The sequence below is a fragment of the Microtus pennsylvanicus genome, chromosome 2 (genome assembly GCF_037038515.1).
Source record: "Microtus pennsylvanicus isolate mMicPen1 chromosome 2, mMicPen1.hap1, whole genome shotgun sequence".
In the NCBI taxonomy this organism is placed as follows: Eukaryota; Metazoa; Chordata; class Mammalia; order Rodentia; family Cricetidae; genus Microtus; species Microtus pennsylvanicus.
The window spans coordinates 91,816,467-91,841,218 of NC_134580.1; the positions used below are offsets into that span (position 1 = coordinate 91,816,467).

At 41.0% G+C, this 24,752-nt stretch overlaps 1 protein-coding gene across 3 annotated transcripts in view; it reads left to right on the forward strand.

Moving 5' to 3' along the window:
• The window catches only part of Fmn1 (formin 1), a 369,449-nt gene that overhangs the window by 85,122 nt on the left and 259,575 nt on the right, over positions 1 to 24,752 (forward strand). For 2 of the 3 annotated variants that reach the window (XM_075961724.1, XM_075961726.1), the window contains exon 4: positions 17,562 to 17,737. The exons of the other annotated variant lie outside the window; for it this stretch is intronic. In XM_075961724.1, coding sequence (XP_075817839.1) covers positions 17,562 to 17,737 — 176 coding nt within the window. The remainder of the gene's footprint in view (positions 1 to 17,561; positions 17,738 to 24,752) is intronic. 3 annotated transcript variants of the gene reach the window in all.

The following is a 24,752-nucleotide window of genomic DNA, read 5'->3' on the forward strand; positions in this document are numbered from 1 at the left end:
TTCTAATATATTCACAGTACATAATCATCATCCCAATCTGTTTTAGAATATTTAACTATTCTCTCCAAACTATACTTACTTTCAATCACTCATAAGGTCACACAGTCCCTTCCAGCCCTAGGTAACCATTAATCTACGTTTTGGATGTTTCAACGAAATAGAATACATCTGTATTATATATTGTATATGTGGTCTTTGTGATTGGCATCTTATACTCAGAATAATGTTTCAAGTGTATCTCTATAGACAAATGACAATCTGTGTTATGGAGATGTCCTGTTTTGCTCATCCACTCACAAGTAGTAGGCATCTAGTTTAATTTTCACCTTTTAGCTACTATGAACATTCACATGAAAGGTCTTTGTGTGAATACACATCTTCCTTTTTTCTCCATGTAGTAGTAGAATTAATTGCTGGACCATATTGTAATTCTGCATTTACCCCCTTGAGGAAATGCTGTATCATTTTCTAGAGATGCTGCATGGCTTTCTATTGTCATCGACACTGTATAAGTGTTTGGATTTCTTCACATGCATGCACTTGCAGTTCTATGGCTTTGATGTTAGCGATCCTAGTGAGTATGCAATAGTGTATCTTGAATAAGATATCTTACTGCATCTCATGTGACTTTTGACATATTTTATATTGCCCATGTGTTGAAAGTATTACAACATACATTTTTTAACTATTTTTTTAATATTTATTTATTATGTGTACATCATTCCTTCCATGTGTGCCCGCAAGCCAGAAGGGGGCACCAAGTCTCATTATAGATGGCTGTGAGCCACCATGTGGTTGCTGGGAATTGAACTCAGGACCTCTGGAAGAGCAGTCAGTGCTCTTAACCACTGAGCCATTTCTCCAGCCCTACAACATACATTTTTAAAATCCATATAATTAATAGATGGCATGAACAAAACCAGTGGAAAGGAACATTATTAATCATCTTATGTAGTGTGATCTAAATATGCCATGAGAAAAATACAAGGTCAGAAACACTGTAGAAAAAGTTTTAAACCAACATTTCAATTATAGTTTATAATTACATAGTACTTAGATCATATTAACTCATTTACTCTGAATATTTATTATCTTAAGTGTCATCCAAAGACAACTCTCAAAAATATAAAGGACTTATACAGGTTCACTAATGTTAATAGAATTATACTGATGTCAAGTCATTAAAATTATTTTAATGTTTGATTTTTTTGTTTGTTTGCTTGTTTTCGAGACAGGGTCTTTCTCTGTAGCCATGGCTGTCCTGGAACTCTCTTATGTAGGCCAGGCTGGCTTCAGACTCACAGAGGTTCACCTGCTTCTGCTTTCTGAGTACTGGGATCAAAGGTATGTGTCACCATGCCTGGCTAGTGTTGGAAATTTTTCATGGACTAAAATACCGGCAATTTGTTGGTATCTTGATTGTAACAGCAAGGACAGAGGATAATGGAGTAGAGGAATTTTAATTTAGATTTCACAAATTTCAAAATAAAATACTTGTCTGTGTGTTTTCATGATGCTTGACTGACTTGGGCACGTGTTATGGTGATGCCTTCCTGACCTGGGCACGTGTTATGGTGTTACCTTCATGACTTGGGCACGTGTTATGGTGATGCCTTCCTGACCTGGGCACGTGTTATGGTGTTACCTTCCTGACTTCGGCACGTGTTATGGTGTTACCTTCCTGACTTGGGCATGTGTTATGGTGTTACCTTCCTGACTTGGGCATGTGTTATGGTGTTACCTTCCTGACTTGGGCACGTGTTATGGTGATACCTTCATGACTTGGGCACGTGTTATGGTGATGTCTTCCTGACTTGGGCACGTGTTATGGTGATACCTTCCTGACTTGGGCATGTGTTATGGTGTTACCTTCCTGACTTGGGCATGTGTTATGGTGGTGCCTTCCTGACTTGGGCATGTGTTATGGTGATGCCTTCCTGACTTGGGCACGTGTTATGGTGATGCCTTCCTGACTTGGGCATGTGTTATGGTGATGCCTTCCTGACTTGGGCACGTGTTATGGTGATGCCTTCCTGACTTGGGCACGTGTTATGGTGATGCCTTCCTGACTTGGGCATGTGTTATGGTGATGCCTTCCTGACTTGGGCACGTGTTATGGTGATGCCTTCCTGACTTGGGCACGTGTTATGGTGATGCCTTCCTGACTTGGGCATGTGTTATGGTGATGCCTTCCTGACTTGGGCATGTGTTATGGTGATGCCTTCCTGACTTGGGCATGTGTTATGGTGATGCCTTCCTGACTTGGGCATGTGTTATGGTGATGACTTCCTGACTTGGGCACGTGTTATGGTGATACCTTCCTGACTTGGGCACGTGTTATGGTGATACCTTCCTGACTTGGGCACGTGTTATGGTGATGCCTTCCTGACTTGGGCACGTGTTATGGTGTTACCTTCCTGACTTGGGCATGTGTTATGGTGTTACCTTCCTGACTTGGGCATGTGTTATGGTGATGCCTTCCTGACTTGGGCACGTGTTATGGTGATACCTTCCTGACTTGGGCACGTGTTATGGTGATACCTTCCTGACTTGGGCACGTGTTATGGTGATACCTTCCTGACTTGGGCATGTGTTATGGTGTTACCTTCCTGACTTGGGCACGTGTTATGGTGATGCCTTCATGACTTGGGCATGTGTTATGGTAATGCCTTCCTGACTTGGGCATGTGTTATGGTGATGCCTTCCTGACTTGGGCATGTGTTATGGTGATACCTTCCTGACTTGGGCACGTGTTATGGTGATACCTTCCTGACTTGGGCACGTGTTATGGTGATGCCTTCCTGACTTGGGCACATGTTATGGTGATGCCTTCCTGACTTGGGCACGTGTTATGGTGTTACCTTCCTGACTTGGGCACATGTTATGGTGTTACCTTCCTGACTTGGGCACGTGTTATGGTGATGCCTTCCTGACTTGGGCATGGAGAATCCATCTTGAACATAGCCAGACATTAATGAGGAAAAGAGCTCCGGGTGAGATGTGTTCTCTTGATATTCTTTGAGATTTATTTCTCCAAAGGTGCTCTTCACATTTCACTAAATGATAATTTTACCTTTTTGCTATAAAAGCATTATATGGCCACTGTAAAATAACCACAGAAATCATGGGGATAGAAAGAAAAATCTTTCCACTTTCACCACCCTTAGAAATAATTGCTTTTGAAATGCAAATTTCAATTCAACGTTTTCATGATGCTTTTAACAAGTATCTGTACATGTAAGCTTTGAAGTTCATCATGTTACTTGAAAACCTCATATTTTCAAATCTTTTGTAAGCATTTTTTCAATTTTATGAACTATAAAGAAAACAAGGCATTCTGTTGTTTACTGAGTTTGAACATTTGGCTTATTTATAAGTTGTCAGTGGTTTTTAAAAAAACTGTTTCAATGTGGTGGGGTTGATGTCCCATGTGTGTGACCCATCAGTGACAGCTCTGTGGAGCTGGTTCTCTCTTTCTGCCTTTTCAGGAATGTGGGGGATTGAACTAGGGTCCTCAGGCTAGCTTGGCAATGCCTTTACTTGCTGAGCAATCTAACCAGTTCAGCAGTTTAATAGTGCATTTTCATTTTTACTGGATGTTTGCCTGTTAGAAATTTTATTTATGGTGAAATATTGCAGTCATAAGTATGTCATTGGTCTGTTTCCCAGTATTTGTCTTCAGACTGTTCCTCTTTCTTTCCTTCCTTCCTGTTTTTTTTCTTTTTGAGACATGTTCTCACTATGTAGAGTAGACTGGCCTCAATCTCTCGGAGATCCACCTGCCTCTGCTTCCAGAGTACTGGGATTAAAAATGCGCATTATGTTCTTTCCTGTTTCTATTCAATATAGCCCCCACAAAGTATTTATACGTGTGTTAATTTTTTTGTCAAACAAAAATAATGGGAACTTTCTGGGTCCAGTGCTCTAAGTGTCTTGGGCTATCTTAAACCTGATGGGTGCCTTCCTGCTTAGGACAGAGTGCCGTCGTTGCTACTTGTTACCAACTTTGCATGCTATATTTTAGCCCTTCCAAATTCATGAGAGTTCTGTATTTTTCTTTTTTTATCTTGTGTATCTTTCATTACTAGTATGTTAAACAGTCCCCACACGTACTGATAAGGATATTTTTGCTTTTGTATTGTATTTTGTCTTTTGTATTGAAAAATAAACATCATAGATGGCTGTGCTCTCCTTGCACAGAAGTCCCACTGATCTTGTTAGAACAAGGATGCCTTTTTAATTTCATGGATTGAGTTTACTTGTTACTAAATAGTATATCCATCTTCACATTGCAGAATCTTGAGTCACAGATCAAGTGTGGGCCATTCCTGTCTTACTTGGAAATGTCCTGTACATGGTGAAATCATAGCACATCTTCTAAAGTCCGAGGTTTTCTCTTGGGTTAACCCTTGATGGTGGTCCATTTTCAGTATCAGATTGGTTAACTTTCTGTTCTGCTGTCTGATTGATCATTGGAGACATTCATATTGGGAGGCAAGCAGCAATCAATATTGTAGGGTAAGGTCACTGACAGGGGCCAAAGGCAATAATGTGTGAAATTTAAGATGAATTGCTTTGGGGTTTCTTGTCTAGATTTACTTAGGCAAGGGAGTTGTTTAGGCAAATATTGGCCTTTTAGGCTCTCTTTGAAGTGACCATCTAATGAATCAAGGAAAGGACAGTTAAACCCTTCTTGGTGAGAACATCAAAAGAGGAGTGGGATCCAGTTACGTGTCCCTGGAGCTATCAGTTGACCTCTCTTTCCAGAATGGGGGAGGAGTCTGAGTGATCGGGTACTTCTTGGTTTATAGTGACTTTATTCTTTCCCTTTCGCCCTACTCTTCCTCTCCCCATCTTTATCTTCTCTAAGCTTAGCCTTGCTTCATTACTCAATAACACAGAACATTACATTATTAATGTAAGTTTAATAATTATCCATATTACATTCTTATAATTTCATAACATAATCATCTTTTCTTAATTGTAGGGAAAGCAAAATAATGAATCCTATATGGTTTTTTTTCACATTTTCATATTCTATTATCTCCTTTTTCCATTCATTGAAATGAGAGATGAATATAAGATTCACATCTATTAATTCACTGCATCTTTTATTGTTGCTTGTTTCTTCCTCTTGATAACTTTTACTATAATAACAAGTTGAGTTTCATATATTTTCTGATTTCTTTTTAATCTGACAGGATACAATTGATAAAAACCTGTCATTAAGTTAACAGGCCAAAAAAAAAAAAAAGACAAAGAGGTTAGTCAAAGGATGCTCTAAACAGGGTTACATTCTGTAACACTTTCCTCCTGGGCCAAGAAAGGCATTACTAATGAACCACAAAACCCTTCTATTGAGTCTGAAAAGTCATCTGATTTCTTGCTAAGAGCTGTATTCTAACCATTCTTTCTCAACGCCATGGCATACAACCCAAGCGCTGTTCTCTCTCTCTCTCTCTCTCTCTCTCTCTCTCTCTCTCTCTCTCTCTCTCTCTCTCTCTTTCTCTCTCCCTCCCTCCTTCCATCCCTCCCCCCACCTCTCTCTCTCATAGTTCTGGGCTTCAAGATTCAAGAGTTGACTGAAATATGTGAAATATCTGGACTATATGAGCACTTGATTTTTCTTTTAAAAGTGGAACCATGGAGCCGGGTGGTGGTGACACACACCTTTAATTCCAGAACTTGAGAGGCAGAAGCAGGCAGATCTCTGTGAGTTTGAGGCCAGTCTGTTCTACAAGAGCTAGTTCCAGGAACATGCTCCAAAGCTACAGAGAAGCCCTGTGTTGACAAATAAAGAGAGGGAGGGAAGGAGGGAGGGAGAGAGAGAGAGAGAGAGAGAGAGAGAGAGAGAGAGAGAGAGAGAGAAAGTGGGACCACCACAGGGCCATCTCTATAGAACGGAATAGATCTGATGTCTTGCATTGCCAAACCTAAGGCTCTTCAATAATACAGGAAATAAATTCTATGAATGAAATAGAAAATGTGTAAGGGAGGCAGCAACAAGAGGGTCATTCTACTGGAAGGATGTTAAGACAGAAACCTAAATGGTTCAAAGAAATATGTCAAATGGCAAGATAAACACTTTTTTTGTTTTGTAGACTTCTGTAGATATTAAATAACGTTTTGTTAGGTTAAAGAAGTAATACTTAACTTGAAATCTTCGGTACTATTTAGAGTTCAGCATTGCCTCTTGTTGCGGTTATGCAAGAACAACCCGAGTAAAAAACCTTGTGGATATTTTCTATTTATGAGGCTCAGGCCATTGATTGTTTCTTTCAGTTTTATGGATAAAATTTGATGAAGAGGAAATTGTATTAGCCTTAGTTGAGGTTCTCTGAGTCACTTTGACTCTGCCTACTCTTTCTATATATCTCTGTTCTGATTTCCCGCTGACTTTACTCTGCTAAGCCATTCGCCAAAACAGCTTTATTCATTATCCAATTAAAGCAACACATAGACAGAAGGACATCCCACCTCTCTCTCTCCTCTCTCTCCTCTCTCTCTCTGTGAAAAGTCAGCAATGGATGTCTTCTTTGATGATTTTCCACATTACTTTTTGAGACAGTCTCTTGGTGAACCTGGAGTTCACCTGTTTTGCCAAATTGGCTATCCAGTGAGCAACAGGGATCTGACTGTGTCTGCCCTGCCCCTCCAGCACTGATGTCACAGATGCCTTTTTTGTGTGTGCCCTGAGGAGTGGATCTTACGTCTTCATACTTACAGAACAGGTATTTTACACGCTGTCTTCCCTGATAGCTGTCTCCCTGGCTTCCATCTCCCCAACTTCTTCATTGCTTTTTCTGGAGGCTACAAATATTAAGACTCAAATTGGAATTGTTTTAAAAATAGACATAATTTAACAATTTTTTTGCAAAGAAAATAGTGTTAAGTCCCTTCAGCAAAATAGCACCCTTACTAATTTACATCAAATTATCCAATTTTTTTTCCTTTACTATTTTATTCTTTCAGTAATTCACAGTGTCCTGGATTCCATGGCAAATTACAGAACTATTTTAGGGTTAAATTAACTGGAAGCCATTGCTGCGGGAATAGATTCATGTTGCCTGTTGCCCTGGCAATGTGTTCTTACTTCCTTTGCCAATTGGTTTCTCAGTGGCTGAGCAATGCTGAGTCCTCTGTAAAGTCATTTTATCCAACCCCATGGGCGTGAGCAAGCCTGTGGCTTTTTCCAGGAATTGAGTGCACCCCTGCCCTCCATGTGTAAATTTTCATTTAAATAAAGGAAGAGTGCATTAATTATTTGGAATTTGTGTTCATTAGCCGAGTCACCACTGACCTGTATTATCCTGCTTCAATTGTGATGATTCAGCCAGTCTACTTCAGGTCTGGATAAAGTGTGAAAGCCTCACAGTAAAAGCCCAGTTTCTGATACATTTGTCACTACAGTACACGGCAGTCCCAACGTTTTTGTTATACAGAAGCATTACTGACAATCTTGTGCTAATTTATGATTTTTTTCAGCAACCATAGAATGTAAGATCCCTATTTTACTAGTTAGTGGAATTTTTCCCAGTGAATGTTTATCATGAATTTGAGTACATTGGTAAGTCCTTTTTGGAGAAGACAGATATTCAGTTCTATTCTTAGAAGATATTTAACTCACTTCATGGATCCATTGCTTTCATAAAATGTTGGTTATGGAATTAATTTCCTTTTAGTAAATTGATTTTTCTACTGACATGCAATTTAATTCAGAGCTCTGATTTTTGGTGCAATAATAACCTTAAAACATAGCAAAATCATACTGATGATTGCAACAGTCCCCTGGGGAAGGAGCTCAAATATTGGTGTGATGTTAAAAGCAAGGTAGTTAATTAAACATGAGTTAGGGCTAATTTCATGTTTGAGCAAATAGATTCAGGGTGTAATGAAAAGAAACTGTAGTACTTTAGCTGACTAAAACATGCCCAAAAGACCCCAAGTCCTTCAATAATCTCCTATACAAAACTCCTTTTGATTCTTTAGTGGTTTTTTTCTGGATCATATACGTTAGAGAGAGAATCAGAAACACGAAAAATACTTGCAAGTGAGTAAAGGGAATATGTCTGTTGAGCCATTCATTTGAGCTTGAATATGAATTCCTTATACCTACGTGTTCTGAAAGAAAAAGCATCTTATTTCTCTGTTATTTGAAGACGTACACTAAGCCATGAGGGAACCAAAGAGATTTGTGCCAGCATCAAAGACTGGGAAGGTACAGGGATGGTGATTCATACTTTGCCACTGGAGTTCCTTTTGGGTTAGTCAGACACTAGGTGACTTTGGAGAACAGCTGGCTTTTTGTAAGCTCAACTGCACAAGAATGCCAATTGCCGCTGCTGTTCAGTTATGGTGTTGCTACCAAATACGTCTGAGGAGTTTCCTGGACCTGTGCCTTTATTGATCTTAAAGATGCTCCTCTTTTGTACCAATCGAATCATCTTCATCTGGGAAAGACAGCAACATACTTATTTTAAATCACTGCCTTATTTTTGGGCTATGTCAAATATCCCTGTTTTCGTTCAGTATAGATGATGAAGAGAGTTTGATCATTTTGATGGGCCAATTACATTACGGCTATTATTCTAGATAAGTAGAGTGGGTATCAGATATCAAGGGTCTACATACATTAGCAAATATGAGCATGTTAGAGGGCAGGAAATAAATACCATTGCCAGTGCCAATAGCTCCATTTGTCAGAGTTCCTGATGGAAGTCTACAGAGTAGGTTTAGAGAGTCCAAACTCAAGATAATTTTAGAGGTTGTTTCTGGACTGATTTGCTAGTTAAGAAAACAAGAAGGAGTTTATGGGTTCCCTGTGGGGAACTCTTAAGAAGACTCTAAGGATTGGAAGGGAAATAAATATCCACTATGAGGAAGGAAACTGACAAGCAGTGCAGAATATTTGTTTACATTAAGAAAAATGTGTCTTTGCCAAGGTGCCTTCTGATTGGTTTAATAAAGAGCTGAATGGCCAAGAGCTAGGCAGGAAGAGGTTAGGCAGGACTTTGGGCGACAGAGAGGACTCTGGAAAGATGAAAGGTAGGGATACCAACAAGACATGGAGGGAGTCAGACATACAGAATGAAAAAGGGGTTAAAAAAACCAAGTGTAGATTGATTAAAGCAGGTTAATTTAAGTTGTAAGAGCTAGTGGGACGAGCCTAAGCTAAGGGTGAGCTTTCATAATTAATAATAAGTCTCCAGGTAGTTATATGGGAGCTGGCTGGCGGGACAGAGAAAGACTCATTACAGACAAGAATTGGCAGGATGGAAGAGGAACATGCAGTGGGGGCTAATGGAAGACAGCTGTCTCCAAGATCTTGGTGCAGTAGGCATGGAATTACTCCCTCTTTCTCTTTTTATTTTCTAGCTACTTGCTTGTGGTATTAGAAGTTCTTCTCGGCTATCTGGCAGCCTTTGTTTGTCTGGATCATGTCAGCTCTGGGAACTGATAATATATGTAAAGATACTGGCCTGGAATTTTATTGTAGAGTGAGCTGGAATGTCTGTCTTCCCAGGAACCTCTAATGAAGGCAGAGTTCTTCCTCTTGAGCTGGTCTTGTTTCTTTAAGACTAGTGTTCCACAACTGCCTAACCCCAGAGACTGAAAGTATCCTGGGAGCTTAGCAGGGGATTCAGCATCAGTGTTCAGATAGCATATCAGTTTTTTCTATAAGTTAACTATGTGTTCACTGTGTCCAGCATTCCCCTAGCCTAAGGAAAATTGCTATTAAGCAGAATGGGGGAGAGCATTCAGTATTGGGCAGGTCAATAAATTCCCAGGATTTCCACAGTAATTGTGACCCAAATATCTTCTAATTTTTCTTGTGATTTTAACACTTGTGGAAAAGTATGTTGTCTAATTTTCAAATATTTAGGAATGCATTCCATATCTAAAAATTGTATGATTTTTCAATTATTGATAGAATATATTCATAATATACACATTTTAGATAAAATCTACCAAGTTTTCAGCAAGTCCGGTTTTATCCCATGCTTATTCAGACCCAGTCCATCTGGCCTTAGTGGGTTCCCGATAGAACATCCCCATTGTCTCAGTGTGTGGGTGCACCCCTCGCGGTTCTGAGTTCCTTGCTCGTGCTCTCTCTCCTTCTGCTCCTGATTTGGACCTTGGGATTTCGGTCCGGTGCTCCAATGTGGGTCTCTATCTCTGTCTCCTTTCATTGCCTGATGAAAGTTAATATCCACATAGCGGACAATGAGGACTGCTGAGAAGTCAAGAACAATGGCACTGGGTTTTGATCCTACTGCACGTACTGGCTATGTGGGAGCCTAGGCAGTTTGGATGCTCACCTTACTAGACCTGGAAGGAGGTGGGAGGTCCTTAAACTTCCCACAGGGCAGGGAACCCTCACTGCTCTTTGGGCTGATGAGGGAGGGGGGCTTGTTTGGGGGAGGGGGAGGGAAATGGGAGGCGGTGGCGGGGAGGAGACAGAAATCTTTAATAAATAAATAAATTAATAAAAAAACGCTATGTCAAAATCTACCAAGTTTTCTTTGTATCTACTGACTTTACAGTGTTATTTTTGAGATAGGATCTCACTATGTAGCCCAAGCTGTCCTAAATTTAGTGGACTTTGAACTAATAGTGATCCTCCTGTTTCAGCTTTTTGAGTGTTGAAGTTACAGGCATGCGCCACCATTCCTGACTTCTCTATTGATTTTCTGTTATTCTTTTATGGCATTGAGAACAATACTGAAGTCTCTTAATATGATTTTTAATTTTCTCCATTCATATCTGGTATTTTGTTTCATGAGCTTTGAAGTCCCTTTATTAGATACGAATAATACAAATTTAGGATTGTTATAATTTTTTAGTCAAGTGACTCCTCGTCATTATGCCATTTCTCTCTTTCCCATTCCTTTCGATTCCTCTAAAGTGCTGTGGGTGCTCTGTCTTCTGCCTTTTCAGTTCTGACTGGAAGTTTGTAATAGTATCCAGTTTCTCTCTAAGTGCTTTTATAGTAGTTATTTTGTTAGTGGTTTTTAGCAATTTTATTACTGATTTGTTGTGGTTGTCTTACTTGTGGCTAGTTGAACTGATTTAATCCATGGGCTTATAATTAGAAAATTAAGGCTAATATGTCTTTGAATACTTTCAGCCCAATCACTGTGCCCCTGCTTATATGCATGCTAGAATGCTTAAGATGTCTGAAAAGTTGCCAGGGCTCCCTTAGTTTTTCCTTTGCAACCCAGAAATCAGCCTTTGGCAGAAATCCTGGGTCGTTGTGTGGCTTGTCTCATGTGTCCACTCTCCCAGGACTTATACTGCTGCGTGCCATTGAACATCTGACAATAACCGCCTCCTGTGGTTGGTTTAGCTGCGTCTGGCAGAATCTTAACTCTGGACTGCGGGTTCCGACTTCGGTTCTACTCCTTGTTTCTCAGTGAGCAAAGCTAGCATCATCATTCCTTACTCATCTTTAAAATAGGGAGATTTTTATGTCAGGCTGGCAGTATCGTCGGGAAGCTCCACAGTCGTGTGTGATGTATGTAAAGTGTGTGAAACATAATGAATTCCTTGTATCAGCCATTACTCACCCTTAGAAAAATCAGTTTGTTGGGAGCCTCGGTGAAGATTGCCTGGCACATGGCTTCTCCTCAGTACTAATGCCTGCTGGGTGTTGAAAAACTCTTGTGTCCAAGACACTCTGGCAAAAGCCAGTGATGTGAGAATCTGGAAGTTTCACAGAGACTTCTAACAGGCAGTTCTGCTGAGGAATTTGGAACATGGGGGACTTAAGCCACACTTCTCTGGCTGGAAGAGCAAAGGGTATTAGTGGAGAGCTAGGTGTCATGGGAGAGTATGATGTGCCCTACAGCCCCAGTGCTGGGAGAAAAAACACTCAGTGAAGGTAACTGGTCAAACACCTCGCATGGAGTTGAGGTTAAGATCAAAACTCACTTCTATAGCTACAGCTGTCAGAATTCTGTATCGGGAAAATCTTTATTAGATCCAAGGGACCAGTCTTTTCCTTTCCTTTGCTAACAGAAATGAAATAATGGAATGTAATTTCATATTTTCTTTTATTTCATGCTTAGAACCATATTTTATTTTTACCTCTTAGATGTTTACCGTTGGTATTAATAAATGACCCCACCCCTGATTGTCTTGCTATGCATGATCTCCTTTCCGTGGATCTCAAAACCATTTCCAAAGTAGTCTTTTTAAATTTCATTTTATATGTATGTGTTATGAGCCAATGCTTAGTACTTTACCATTTTTAATTATTTCTCCTTAATTGTTACATTTATTTTTACACCAGCCTCCCTAATGTGTACCTATCCACATAATAATTGGAATAATATTACATAGAAGGAAAAAAATATTATTTGGTTTTACTTTCAGGGACCAGAATTGTTTGCTTCCTTGACTTTGCATCTAAGTGTTTTTAGTAAGTGTATTCCTTCTCAACCAGTATACCCAGTTTTTGATAACATAGGCATTTAAAGTACCGATATCTATTTTCTTAAGCTCTCTGAGACTATACAGAGGGTCTGAATGTCTCGTGACTCCTACAACTTCCTAAACATCTTTTAGTCATTTTACACCAGTTTTTACCTAGAAGCATCGCCCCCTAGTCTCTACCCATTCCCAGTGTCATTTTGCTGCTTTAACTGGGTGACTGCTATTAAGATTTTCAGCATAACTATTTTTACAAATGAGTTTCCTTATTTCAGTCATATTTTTGCCTCATTTGGTGTCTGAATCCCTCCCAAGAAAAAACCATGTGAGAAGGTTAATGTAATTTTTATAGTGTATATTGATAAAACTCTTTAAGATGCTATCTCTTTGGAAGCTATGTCTATGAATAGGCTTACGAGTTTCAAGGATCGTGTTTTTGACCCTCAGTGAAGAAATGTCTTACTGTCTCCATTAAGGCCCCTGAGGAGCTATTATCAGAGTTGATCAGCCACTAATCTGAAGCTATTACATCAAATGATATTAATTCTGTTTTGGGGGGGCTTGAACAGACATGGGATCTACTTTACTGTAGTGCTTCCCTAAATTCTTATGAGCTCAATTATTCTCTTTAACTTCTTCAATACAAAGTTTTTTATTCACACAAGTGATATTTAATGTACCTCCATTGCATGTATAATTTCTTTAAGCAAAAACTTATTTGTATCTCTTTTGCAATTTGTATACCCACAGCCTAGGAAATTCCCTGGAAGAAAATTATTTGGGTCCCAGCTCATTACCAGGCTCATCCTTACGATCCCACTTTTATTGGTGAGGAAGTAGTGATGTGAGGGCATTTGGTAGCTTCAAGGTTAAGCTGTTAGCATTAGAGGCAGCCAGACATTCCACCCGTCAAAGCCCTGCCAGAGCTCTTCCCCACTCCATCCTCCGTCTCTTACCTCAGCATCCCTATCTGTGGGTTGTCCATAAATAAGGTCCTGCTTTAAGTAGGAATAGGAGACCTTCTAGAAACTGGATTTTCACTTCAGTTTTGCCACTAACAAGTGTGCTGGAAATACTGAAACCCTCCTAGGAATTAGTCCCCTCAGCTATCACACGGTGGTTAGATGGGAAGTAGAACCTTTTCTGCTCAATCGTGTTTCATTTAGTTTGATGTCAAATACAATTTTAGACATTCAAACATTTCATTCATTTGCTAGCTATGATCCGATCCTTTCATTGTAGGTTCTCAAACTGCTGTTGCCTACCCCCAGTCCTTCCTGCTTCCTACCAACAGCCTTCCTCTACTTCCTCCTCACACAATTCCATCTCATGGTGGTGAGGACCTGGTAGTCCTTGCTCATGTTTCTCCTGGGATGTACTAACAAGACTTTTTTTTTTTCTTCAAGATTCTACCCACACTGGTAGTTCCATTTTATGCTGTCATTTATCACTAGAATGGGAGATGGGGCATTGACAATATAGAGCATTGCGTCTGACTGAAACTGGCCACGAGACTGTACTTTTGCCAGAGCTATGGGCATGGATGTGACTGATTACAGTGTGCTGTTACATTGCCCACACCCGTTCAGCCAGAGCAGGCTGCATGGCCAGAACCAACATGTCCGCGGTTATGAGACACTGACTCTCATAGGAGTAGAGACAGGAGTGAATCTTGAGTTCACCCTGACAAAGCAGAGAGGGAGCAAGGAATTCAAACGGCATATGTGTCACAGGCAGAGAGACTGATTGCACTCGGGGAAGGTGGGCTGTGAACACTGCCTCCATTGTAAATGGCATGTTACGTTTTCTTTCTGTCTGCTTCCACCGTTTTGATTACCGACAGCAGCCCCCAGGCTGATGTCATAGGTTAGCATCAGCACAGTGCAGCTCATCCGTTGAATGGTTGGGGAAAGCACAGACTTTTAAAGGTAAGCCACCTTCCCCTTTGTGTTTCTGTGCTGTATGTCCTATTAACCATGATCACCTGTCAAATTAACCTTCGTATGTCTATGTGATCAATCACGGGGCCAATGTACCACTGAAAACATAACAACTCATAATAAATAGTTAAAGTCAGATGAATAATGTTAAAGGGAACGATAGTTGATTAAACTGATGACTCTTAGTGTTTCAGAAATTTTATTCAATGAAAATCTAACACACCTTGAAAATCCATTTGTACTAGAAAATAACGGTCAGTTGATTATGCTGACACGTTTACTTGTTTCAAGTTATTGTTTTCTTTTTTTGTTTACTCAGCTGAATAATATGGGTATGGATGCTCTAAATAAAAACAGATATGTATATCTCTTATAAATCATTTGTTTTTATATTATTGAAGCTTTTTGAAAAAATCTCATAAAATTGTTACTTACTCTTTTTTTTTAAATTGGAATTTGTCCTCTGTCCTTAGTTTGTCAAACTTCTGAGGTAACAGTCTTGTGTAACTTGTTTCTGCCCATGTTCCCTTTCTTTCCTAATAATCCTTGTCAAAATTATCACACATCCTGGCTTATCTTGCATGTTTTCTTCATAGGTTATTGTCTGGTTAGATATTAGGCATCAGAAATTGGCTCTTTAAAATGAAAATCAAAGCTGGGCAGTGGTGGCACACACCTTTAATCCCAGCACTCCGGAGGCAGAGGCAGGCAGATCTCTGTGAGTTTGAGGCCAGCCTGGTCTACAGAATGAGTTTCCGGACAGCCAAAGCTATACAGAGAAACCCTGTCTTACAAACAAACAAGAACGAAAATCAACTCCAAAATTAAATTAATTTTTATTGCTTCTACTTAAAGTTTCTCTGTATAAAGAGTGGATTGGATCGCATGCCTCACTTCATTAATGTGGTGTTGGTTAGACACTACAAGTATGTGAGTGTGTTTGCATGTGTGTTCACATAGTATGTACACACATGTGCGTGCATTTTAGCTGGGAACACAAGCCTTTGCTACAGTGTGAGTTCATCACTCTTTCATACCACCATTCACACTGCAATAATAAACTTAGTCTCGCCAGACAATATGCTTTGAATGTCTTACCTGGGGTGCTGTACAATGCATTTTGCGATATATATTGTGTATTGTATAGTTACATGAATCCATGCTACCTTCACCCAAAGCCAGCATTTACTCCAAGCCAAAGTGCAGAGTGCAGGGATCTAAATGAGGGATCCAGTTAGTACTTATAGACCTGAGAAGTGAGACAGTGTAGTGTGAACCCTCCATAGGTTTCCTCCTTTCTTAACAGCGACAGAATGTCCTGGGAGGAAGGATGAGTCTTTCCACAGTCACTAAAGCCACATGAGCTTCCAGTCTTCACAGTGATGGTTTCCTTCCCGGGTTGCCTGTGGAGGTGCTCTGAAGTTCTTTTAGGCATTAGCTTTTCCCCTGCCCCTTGAGAACAGGAGTTAGGGACACCACAATACATGACTCTAACTCCAAGCTGAGGTGACAAACTGGCTATATATTCTATAGACATCAGGTATCAAGGGCTTCAAGTGGACCAAGGCTCATCTGGAGGTTCTGTGCCCTTGTAAAGAAAATACCCGAGTTCACTTTCCAGACAAACATCCTACATTTGCAGAGGTGACAGGGAATTCCTGATGTCCTGGACTCTAATTTTTTTTAGTGGCTGGATGTGTTTTTTTGGGGGGGAGGGGCACAGCCTTCAGAGGACAACCATAGAAACACTGTGACCTCTGTCATTTTCACTTGGAAGTCTGATTAAAACTCAACGAACCGAACTGAACAAGCAAACACAAATCAAACCCTTAAGTGTTCTCAACTTCTCTGCCTCTTAAAATGCTACTCCTATAAGGGAAGCATGCCACCTTGCAGCCCTTTGTGTGCTGAGTTATTCTCAGCTCGGGTTACTTGTGAGTCAGGTTCTCAGCTGGCAGAGGCTGTCAGCTGGCTTTGGAGCAGGGCCAGAGCTCCTCTCTTACAGGATTATGTATAATAAACACCCTATTGCATAGCCAGTGATCCCCCTTGCAAAAAGACACTGAGCCCAAGTTTTTAATGTCCACCCGGTTGCTCCGGGTTTTGCCGAGGTTGCTTACCAGGAACTCACAGTGGACCAGGAACGTGAGTGCCTCAAAGCCCCACTTTTCGTTGATCCAATCTTGCATTTTCCAAACTGCGTTCCAGTACAGCACTAATGGCTTACAATCTGTTTTGCTCAGCAGATGTTTAAATGGATCCCATGACCAGATAAGTTTGGGGAGATTCCATTTGCTAGGTTTAGGGGCTTATTTTTTTTTCCACTAAGGAGCATCTCAAGTTCTTCAGGAGACTGGCATAGACTATGATGCACCAAGGGCTAAAGCATGTAGCTTTTTTGACTCTGACATCCTTTTTTTGCAGAACATGTGTTGCTATCTTAAGACTGTCTGTCAGAGACCATGTGTTAGTTTCTAAGAGCTTTGCCTCAGGTGTTCAACTGCCTGGCTTCCAACCACTGTGTTCTCCGCTCCTGATCTTAGGAACGTGAGACTGTCGTTCCTTCTCTGGGCTTTAGTTTCCCCCCTTAAAATGGGAGCACGGCTATTTCCCAACTCTAGGTTATGTTAAAATTTGAGACAGCCTACTGTCCTCCTGATATTTAGGTAAGAACCAATTGGCTGACTATTTGGAAAGTGAGAAGCATCAGCCCCAAATGGGTCGCTCATGCAGCTTTCCCTCATCATCAGACTGACGCATGCCAGTAAGCACAGTGCAGGAAGAGTCTGTCCCTAGAAATAAGGCACAGCCGCAGACCTAGAAGAACAGATACATCCGTGACTTGGCTTGGGTGTGACACTGTAGAGCAGTAGAGCTAAGAACTTGTGCCTCAGTTCCCCTGCCCCTCCTCTGATTTTATTGCGAATAGGCGCAAACTGCACAGCCTGGGCTGGCAAACAGGTCTGTGGAGAACAGGGAAGAGCTAGCAGGCCAACCTTTTGGCAGTGTTTGAAGAGCCCAAAAGAGTAATTAGAAAAAGCCCTTTTCAAGGACAGCAGACTCGAGAGATATAAACTAGAAAGCGAAGTCGGAATACGGAGACTGCCTTGTGGAGTTCCTAAACTTGCCGATGCCGTTGTGCGTCGTCTGCCTGCTGTGTCATTGACGCTCTTCCCTGTGTTCACGTAGGCATCACCTCCGAAGGCTTTCCCTGTGACAGCTTCAATGAGCAGACAGCTAACGATCTTCCCAATAAGGATGGAGGTGCTTGGGTCCTGGGTTACAGAGCCGGACCACCCTGCCCATTTGTGCTCCATGAAGAAAGAGAAAAGTCAAATAGAAGTGAACTATACTTGGATCTCAATGTAAGTGGAAATCTTCGTGCTCAATCCGTGGTTCTTTGTGGTCAGCAGAGGCTTATTTCATATGTACTTCGTGTAAATTGCATATGTAACGTTGCTGAAGCTGTATTCTGTATGTGGATCATTATTTGAAAAAAAAAAAAGTCAATGGGCTGCAACAAACCAAGGCGATCTGAAATCTGTGCACTAGAAGATGACCGGGTCAATAGTTTCTTGCCAGAGTACTCTGTCTCATTAGCTCTGATGCCTAAACCTCCCTGTGGGAAGAAACCCATTTGCCACTAGTGGCTTAATATCATTGTACTAAAACTCTGCGAGCAACATATGCCAGCCGACAGATATGCTCTGCGTTTTCCAGTGAAACCCGAGTCACCTGTCTTCATTGCACATCTATAAACCTTTCTTTCTCTCCAGCTGCTCAAATAACAGCCCAACAAGTCGGTGGGAAGCCTGCCAAATACAGGACAACCCATTTAAAAACATAGACTTCTCCTTTCTCATTCTCCCGCATCCCATGACACGGAAGCATTGTTCCCCAGCACAAAGCATTGGGTGGGCTTTGCCACTTCAGTATTAGCCGGCCTGATAGAACTGCGCAAACCATCCATTCCCTTTCTCATTGCCCTCCTTTTCTGTGGTTTCCTGTGGCTTTTTCTATTTTGCAAAGGTTTTTTTTTATTCCTTTTGACAATCTCTTGTTCTCTGCTTCATTATATTCTGATCAGAAACTACGTGTGTGGTGAGTGTGGGTTAGGCCTACGGTCATCTTGGTAACCCTGTGACTTTTCATAGGGGTGTATTAGATCCGCATTTTTAAATGGGTGGTAACCATTGACTAGAACTTTTTTTTTTCCAGAACCATACAATAATAGGCACTGAAGTCATTTCAGAAAAGCATTTGACTTAAAAAGAGAAAAATATTTTAATAAAAAGAGATTTCAGGGTTTGGAGAACTGTCTTAGTGGTTGAATACTTGCTGCTCTTGCAGAGGACATGAGTTCAATTCCTAGTCCCCATATGACAGCTCACAACAACCTACTACAGCTTTAAAGTAGCTAACATTCTTCCAAAGGTACCTGAGAGCAAAACTCTCTCTCTCCCTCTCTCTCTCTCTCTCTCTCTCTCTCTCTCTCTCTCTCTCTCTCTCTCATACACACACACACACACGTGAGGGGGAGGAATGGAGGGAGAGGGTGAAATAAAGATAGAGAGAGAAAGAGAAAGAGAGATTTGGAATAAAGTCGAAAGGGAACAAATTGACAGTTGTTGAAGAGATTTGTACAGTCTCTTCCAGATGCTCCTTCCTTGCAAAGTCAAAGTCAAAGCTGGGATGCGCTCAGCTTAAGTGCAACAGTGACATCTACGGGCCAGTTATTTTCATCTGCATGGGATGCAAACTGCAGACAGTAAAACCACAGGCAGCCTGGAGAATAGCAGTGTTCAAATGCACTTTGAAACGTCTTTTTCCTTTCATGATTGTAGTTTGTTTTTTTGAAAATATAATAAACCATGTAATCCTGGTTTTCTTTATTGTATGTGAATGAAATTATGTCTTTGCTTAATTTATTACAATTACAGGAATCATACATAGTCCTTGGAAACTACTTGAAACTGCTTGGGGGAGCAGAGTCAATTCATTATCTCAGCACAAGAACAGCGCTGTGAAAGACTGATAATTTTTCTTTTACTTTTCATGGTTCATGACATGTTTTCAGTGAGGATTTTTTTTTTAAAGCAAGCATGCTAGATTTTACAATATTCTTCATGGCTTACCCATGCTGTTTTAAATTCTTAAGAGATATACTTTAAGTGATTGTATCATATCAAAGGTATGCCTGAATTTGATCATTTTATCATTATTGAATATTGAATTTGCTTTCAATTTTGGAACAGTATTTATTTGTGCCCCTCAGCATTTAGAATTCTTTCCTTGTGATAAATATCTATTTTCTGTAAGTATTCTAGGGCTTTTGATAGATATCATTACCTAGAAAGGAAGCTCTTTTTCTAAAAATATATACTAAAATATATTTAAATATATTTGCATACTGTATATGTAGAAATGTAATAAATAGAAAACGCAACTTTTAATAACTTTTAGTCATAACTTTTTAAAAGTGAGAACAGTTTCTTAAGGTTATGCAGGCCAGCACTTCCTACCCTCTGGACTCTGGGTTTCCTCTCTCCTTTTTAGGTTTTTCTCCCTTCTTCGGGCACTGTGGCTTAAATCTTGTAAGTTTGATGTTGTTATTCCAAGTGAGCCTTCCACATGAAATATTCTACTTAGAAAATGTGTGTGCACCCTATCAAGAAGAAATGCACGAGGGAAGAGAGGCTTAGGTTTAGATACTGTGTTCCTCAGCTTCCCGTCAAGGTAGCTAACGTAAATCAAGCTTACTTCCTGCTGTGATTTCCCAGATGCCAGCCTGTGATCAGCTGGCTCCATTACGTTAGGTGTGTGATCAGGTAGACTATTATGGCGGGGGATACATGGTCAGGTCAGGTTGTTCACCTCCTGACATTAGTCAGTAGGCGTAGGGAGGTAGGGATGGAGTCATGCAGGCACAGTGTCTTAGTCAGGGTCACTGTTGCTGTGATGGAATATCATGACCTGAGGCAACGTGGGGAGGAAATGGTTTATTTCATGCATAGTTACATAAAATAGTTCATTGTCAAAAGCAGTGAGAGCAGGGACTCTAACTGGGCAGGAACCTGGAGGGAGGAGCAGATGCAAAGGCCATGGAGGGGTGCTGCTTACAAGCTTGCTTCTCATGGCTTGCTGAGCATACTTTCTTATAAAATCTAGGACCACCAGCCCAGGGATGGCACCACCCATAATGGCCTGGATCCTTCCCAATAAATCACTAACTAGGAAAATGCCCTATAGACTTGCCTACCGCCTGATCTTATGGGGACATTTTCTTAAATTGAGGTTCCCTCCTCGCTGATGATTCTAGCTTATATCAATTTGACCTAAAACTAGCCAATACACACAGGGACAAAATATCCCTGGCATACCCCCAGTGACCAGCTTCCTTTAGCTAGGCCCCAACACATTTAAGTTTCTACCACCATTAAGCTATGAGCCTTAGAATAGATTAATCCATTGACAGAGTTAAAACCTGCTTGGTCCAGTCACCTCTCCAAGTCCCTTCTGAGCACTGCTTCATAAGGGACCAAGGCTTCATCTCATGAACTTTGGGTAGTGCATGTCAGATACAAGTCGTCACAAAACTTAGGGACATGGAGGGAAATCTATCCCCAGGAAATAGTTTGATCAACATTAGACATTAAACCAGCACTGTTCCGCTTTCACATTTAAACATGATTTCTAGTTCCACCCTTAGACTGCGAGTTTCTTAAACCTTTTCCTACAGCTATGCTGTCTCAGGAACACTGAGTAACTGTTGGGAGTTTAGCACCCATAAGTCATAGGCGAGCCTGGCATTGGTCTGGGTTGCTAGAGTCCTCCATTCAGCTGCATAGTCATTGTTTAGTTACAAGAAGATCTAGGACGCGAAGTGTCTTCATTTCCTTTCCATGGCTGTGGTAACATACTATGACCAAAAACATCTTGGGGAGAAAGAGGTTTATAGTTTGGCTTTCATATGCCAATCACAGTCTATCACTGAGGGAAGTCAGAGCAGCAACTCAAGGAAGCCGGAGGCAGGAACTTAAGTAGAAGCCACGGAGGGCTCCTTAGTTCCTTTTTCCACCTGCTTTCTTATTACCACCTGCCCAGGGGCAACAAAACCCACCCGGGCCCTCCCATGTCAATCATTAACCAAGAAAATGTCCCACAGGATTTTCTACAGGGCATCTGATGGAGGCACTTTTTTTTTCCAGTTGAGGTTTGTTTTAGTGAGGGTTACTATTGCTGTGATGTAAACACCAAGGCCATGGCGACTCTTATAAAGGAAAACATTTAACTGGGACTTCCTTACTGTTTGAGAAGTTTAGTCTATTGCCACCATGCAGGAAGCATAGTGGTATGCAGGCTGGAATGGTCCTGGAGAAGGAGTTGAGAGTTCTGGATCAGGGTCCACAGGCAACCGAAAAAGAGAGAGCCGCTGGGCCTGGCTTGATCTTCTGAAACCCCAAAACCCACCCCAAGAGACAAACTTCCTCCAGCAAGGCCACCTCTCCTAATCCTTTCAAACAGTGCCAATCCCTGGTGACATAGCCTTCAAATCTATGAGCTTGTTGGGGCCATTCTTATTCAAACTACCACGAGGTTCCTCTTCTCAGATGACTCCTGCTGTGTCAGGTGAACAAAACAGTAGCTAACACAGTGAGGAAATGCACAACAGAGTCGAATTACCAAACTAAAGGAATTAAAACAAAGGGTTTGTTTTTTTTTTAAAAAGAGGTAATCTCTTCTGCCTCCCTTTCAGTGTTTCAATGGAAAAGAAAACTGTGACATTATAGCTTAAAAAAGAAAAAAAACCCACACTGCTATGAAAATAGGAAACATTTAAACCAAGATGGATCCAGTATAAAACCTGATTTTGCTATTCCTTGGGTGTCTAATCTCAGACTTGACCTAATTCCTTTGAAATGCCCTATAACTTCTATAAGAGTGCTCACTACATGGGACTATTTAAATGAACTACAATGAAGTTCTTTTTAAAACTTTATTTTTTAGTCACTGGCCATGCCGTAGGTGTGTAGAGATCATCTGAGTGGGGCTCCTGTTGACTGGTCCAGAGGGCACGAGATACAATGCTTCCTGTGTTGAACATACTTGCATTGAGCAGAGTTTATCTTTAAAAATGAGGCTAATGATATCTTTCTCATAGTTCTATGGGCCAAATTTAGGCATAAGAAAAAAAATAAATAAAGAGCCTGTCATGCGTACTGCTTACGTTGTACATCAGTGGCATTCAGAAGAAACTCCTGGTTGTCCCTGAGCAGACTGTACAAGGCTATTCAAGACTGGTGAGGTTCATCCCAGCTAGCATACCCATCTCCAACCAGGGTTTCTGCCCTGGCTCCTCTCAGTGATAGACTGTGATTAAAGTGTGAAAACGAAAATATAAACCATTTTCTCCCCAAGATGCTTCTGGTCATGGTATTTTATCACAGCTATGGGAAGGCAATTAAGACACTTTGTATCCTAGGTCTTTTAGTAACTAAACTCTGGTGCCTTCTGCTTTTGTGCAGGCATCTCTCATTTTCTTCCCACCTTCCACTCTTTGTGTTGCTGGAAATTGAATCTAGAGCCTTGACAAGTTAACACACATTCTACAACTGACCTATTTTAGTTTGTTATTTGAGACTGGGATTCAGTATGCAGCCCAGGCTGGCTTTGAACTCACTGTGTAGCCTAGGCTTGTCTCAAACTTTCTTTCTTTTACCTCTACCTTTAAAGTGCTGGGACTATAGGTCCACACCACAGCTAGCATGCCCACCTCCAAAGTGCCAGGACTAGAGGTCCATGCCACCACAGCTAGCACATCCGTCTCCATTTTGTTCTAGGTGTGTCTCTGTCTTCCCTAGCCTTTTCTATTTACTATTTTAAGTTTGAAAATCTATGAAAGGATTTGGGGAGTTAGAGTTTTGGAATTGAACTAATTTCTCAAGATAACTAGATAATGATGAAAAGAAATGACAAGACAAATATTACAAGTTATCTCTCATATGCAGAATCTAGACTTCCTGGAAATGTGAAAGGTTTCTCTCTACCAATGTTAAATAAAGCAGAAGCATGGGGTGGGTGAGTCTCTTGGAGAGCGGGGTGGGGGAGACCATGGGTTGAAAGAGACAAACCTGAACAAAGAACAGCGATGTGCATGTATGAAAATGTCCTAATGAGAACCATAATTATATATGCTAACCAAATAGCTAATATGATAATTAAGGATGGAAAGAAACAGATGCCTCATTATAGCAGCCGAGAGCTGTCTGGAGTTGCTATTGGGGAAGAAGGAGAAACAAGCCACACTAGGCAAGAGTAGTTTATTGGATTTCAGATTCTCTTGGTATCTTACCAGAAGCAGCTTTGGGATGCTTTCTCCACAGACACTGCCTTCTGTCATAGTTGTCCCTGTAGCACAACAAACTTTCTCCTTGATTTGGAAAACCCCCAGATCCTTCAGAAGCTTGGTGCACAAATCCTGCACCTTAATGGCTGCCCCTCCGACCAGCCACAAGTGAAGTCACAGATTTTTCTTTTTCCATTATAATTTATTTGTCATTAAGAGTGAGTTCCCTTTTCAGATAATCTTTGACACTGGCTTGAGAACCCAGTCTTAGAAATATTTGCTAGTAAGAACTGCAGCACCAGCCTTGAAATGGACAGCTTGATCTTACCCTTCACACTGTAGGTGAAGCAGCACCTTTGAGGTCTAACGGACTGACTTAAAGACAAAAAAGAGAAAGAAAAAAAAAAGGAAAACGTATCAGAGCCATAATGGTGAGGCTGGGGAATCACAGACCTGTGACAGTCCTTGCAGGGTTGCTCTCTGTGCTTCAGCGGACATTTGAGGGAGCAATGGAAAGATACTAAATCCACAGAGTGTCCTGCCCCCGAAATGGGTAGAGTTTGTTTGCAAATCCTCTTGGAGCAGAAGATATAATAAAGACTAGAGTGAACTTAGTGACCTTCTGCAGAGTCACCTGAGAAAACCCTTAAGCTAATCTTTCTCCGAAGGTGGAAGAAATGGAAAACCCAACTCTCAAAACACTGGCCCTGAAACTCTCAAAGGAATCCCTCGAAAGAATTGACTTTGGAGCCCAGTGGAGTATAAATGAGACGGTGATTTGGGAGACCTTTAGTCCCTTCTTCCAAAAGCATGGATTCTGGGGACTTAGGAGGGAGCAACTCCCTGCCTGGACTGTCAGTTCATTCATTATCCATAAAAATGTGTTTCCTATTGACAAAGACAAAACACAGTAAGTCTGGTAGATATGGGTTGAGATTACTAAGAAGGTCGTTTCCTTCCCATGAAAGCCTGAAGAACTCATGAAGTGCTATGGTCAGGGTGGAGGGGGATGTCAAATACATACGGTTGTTGGT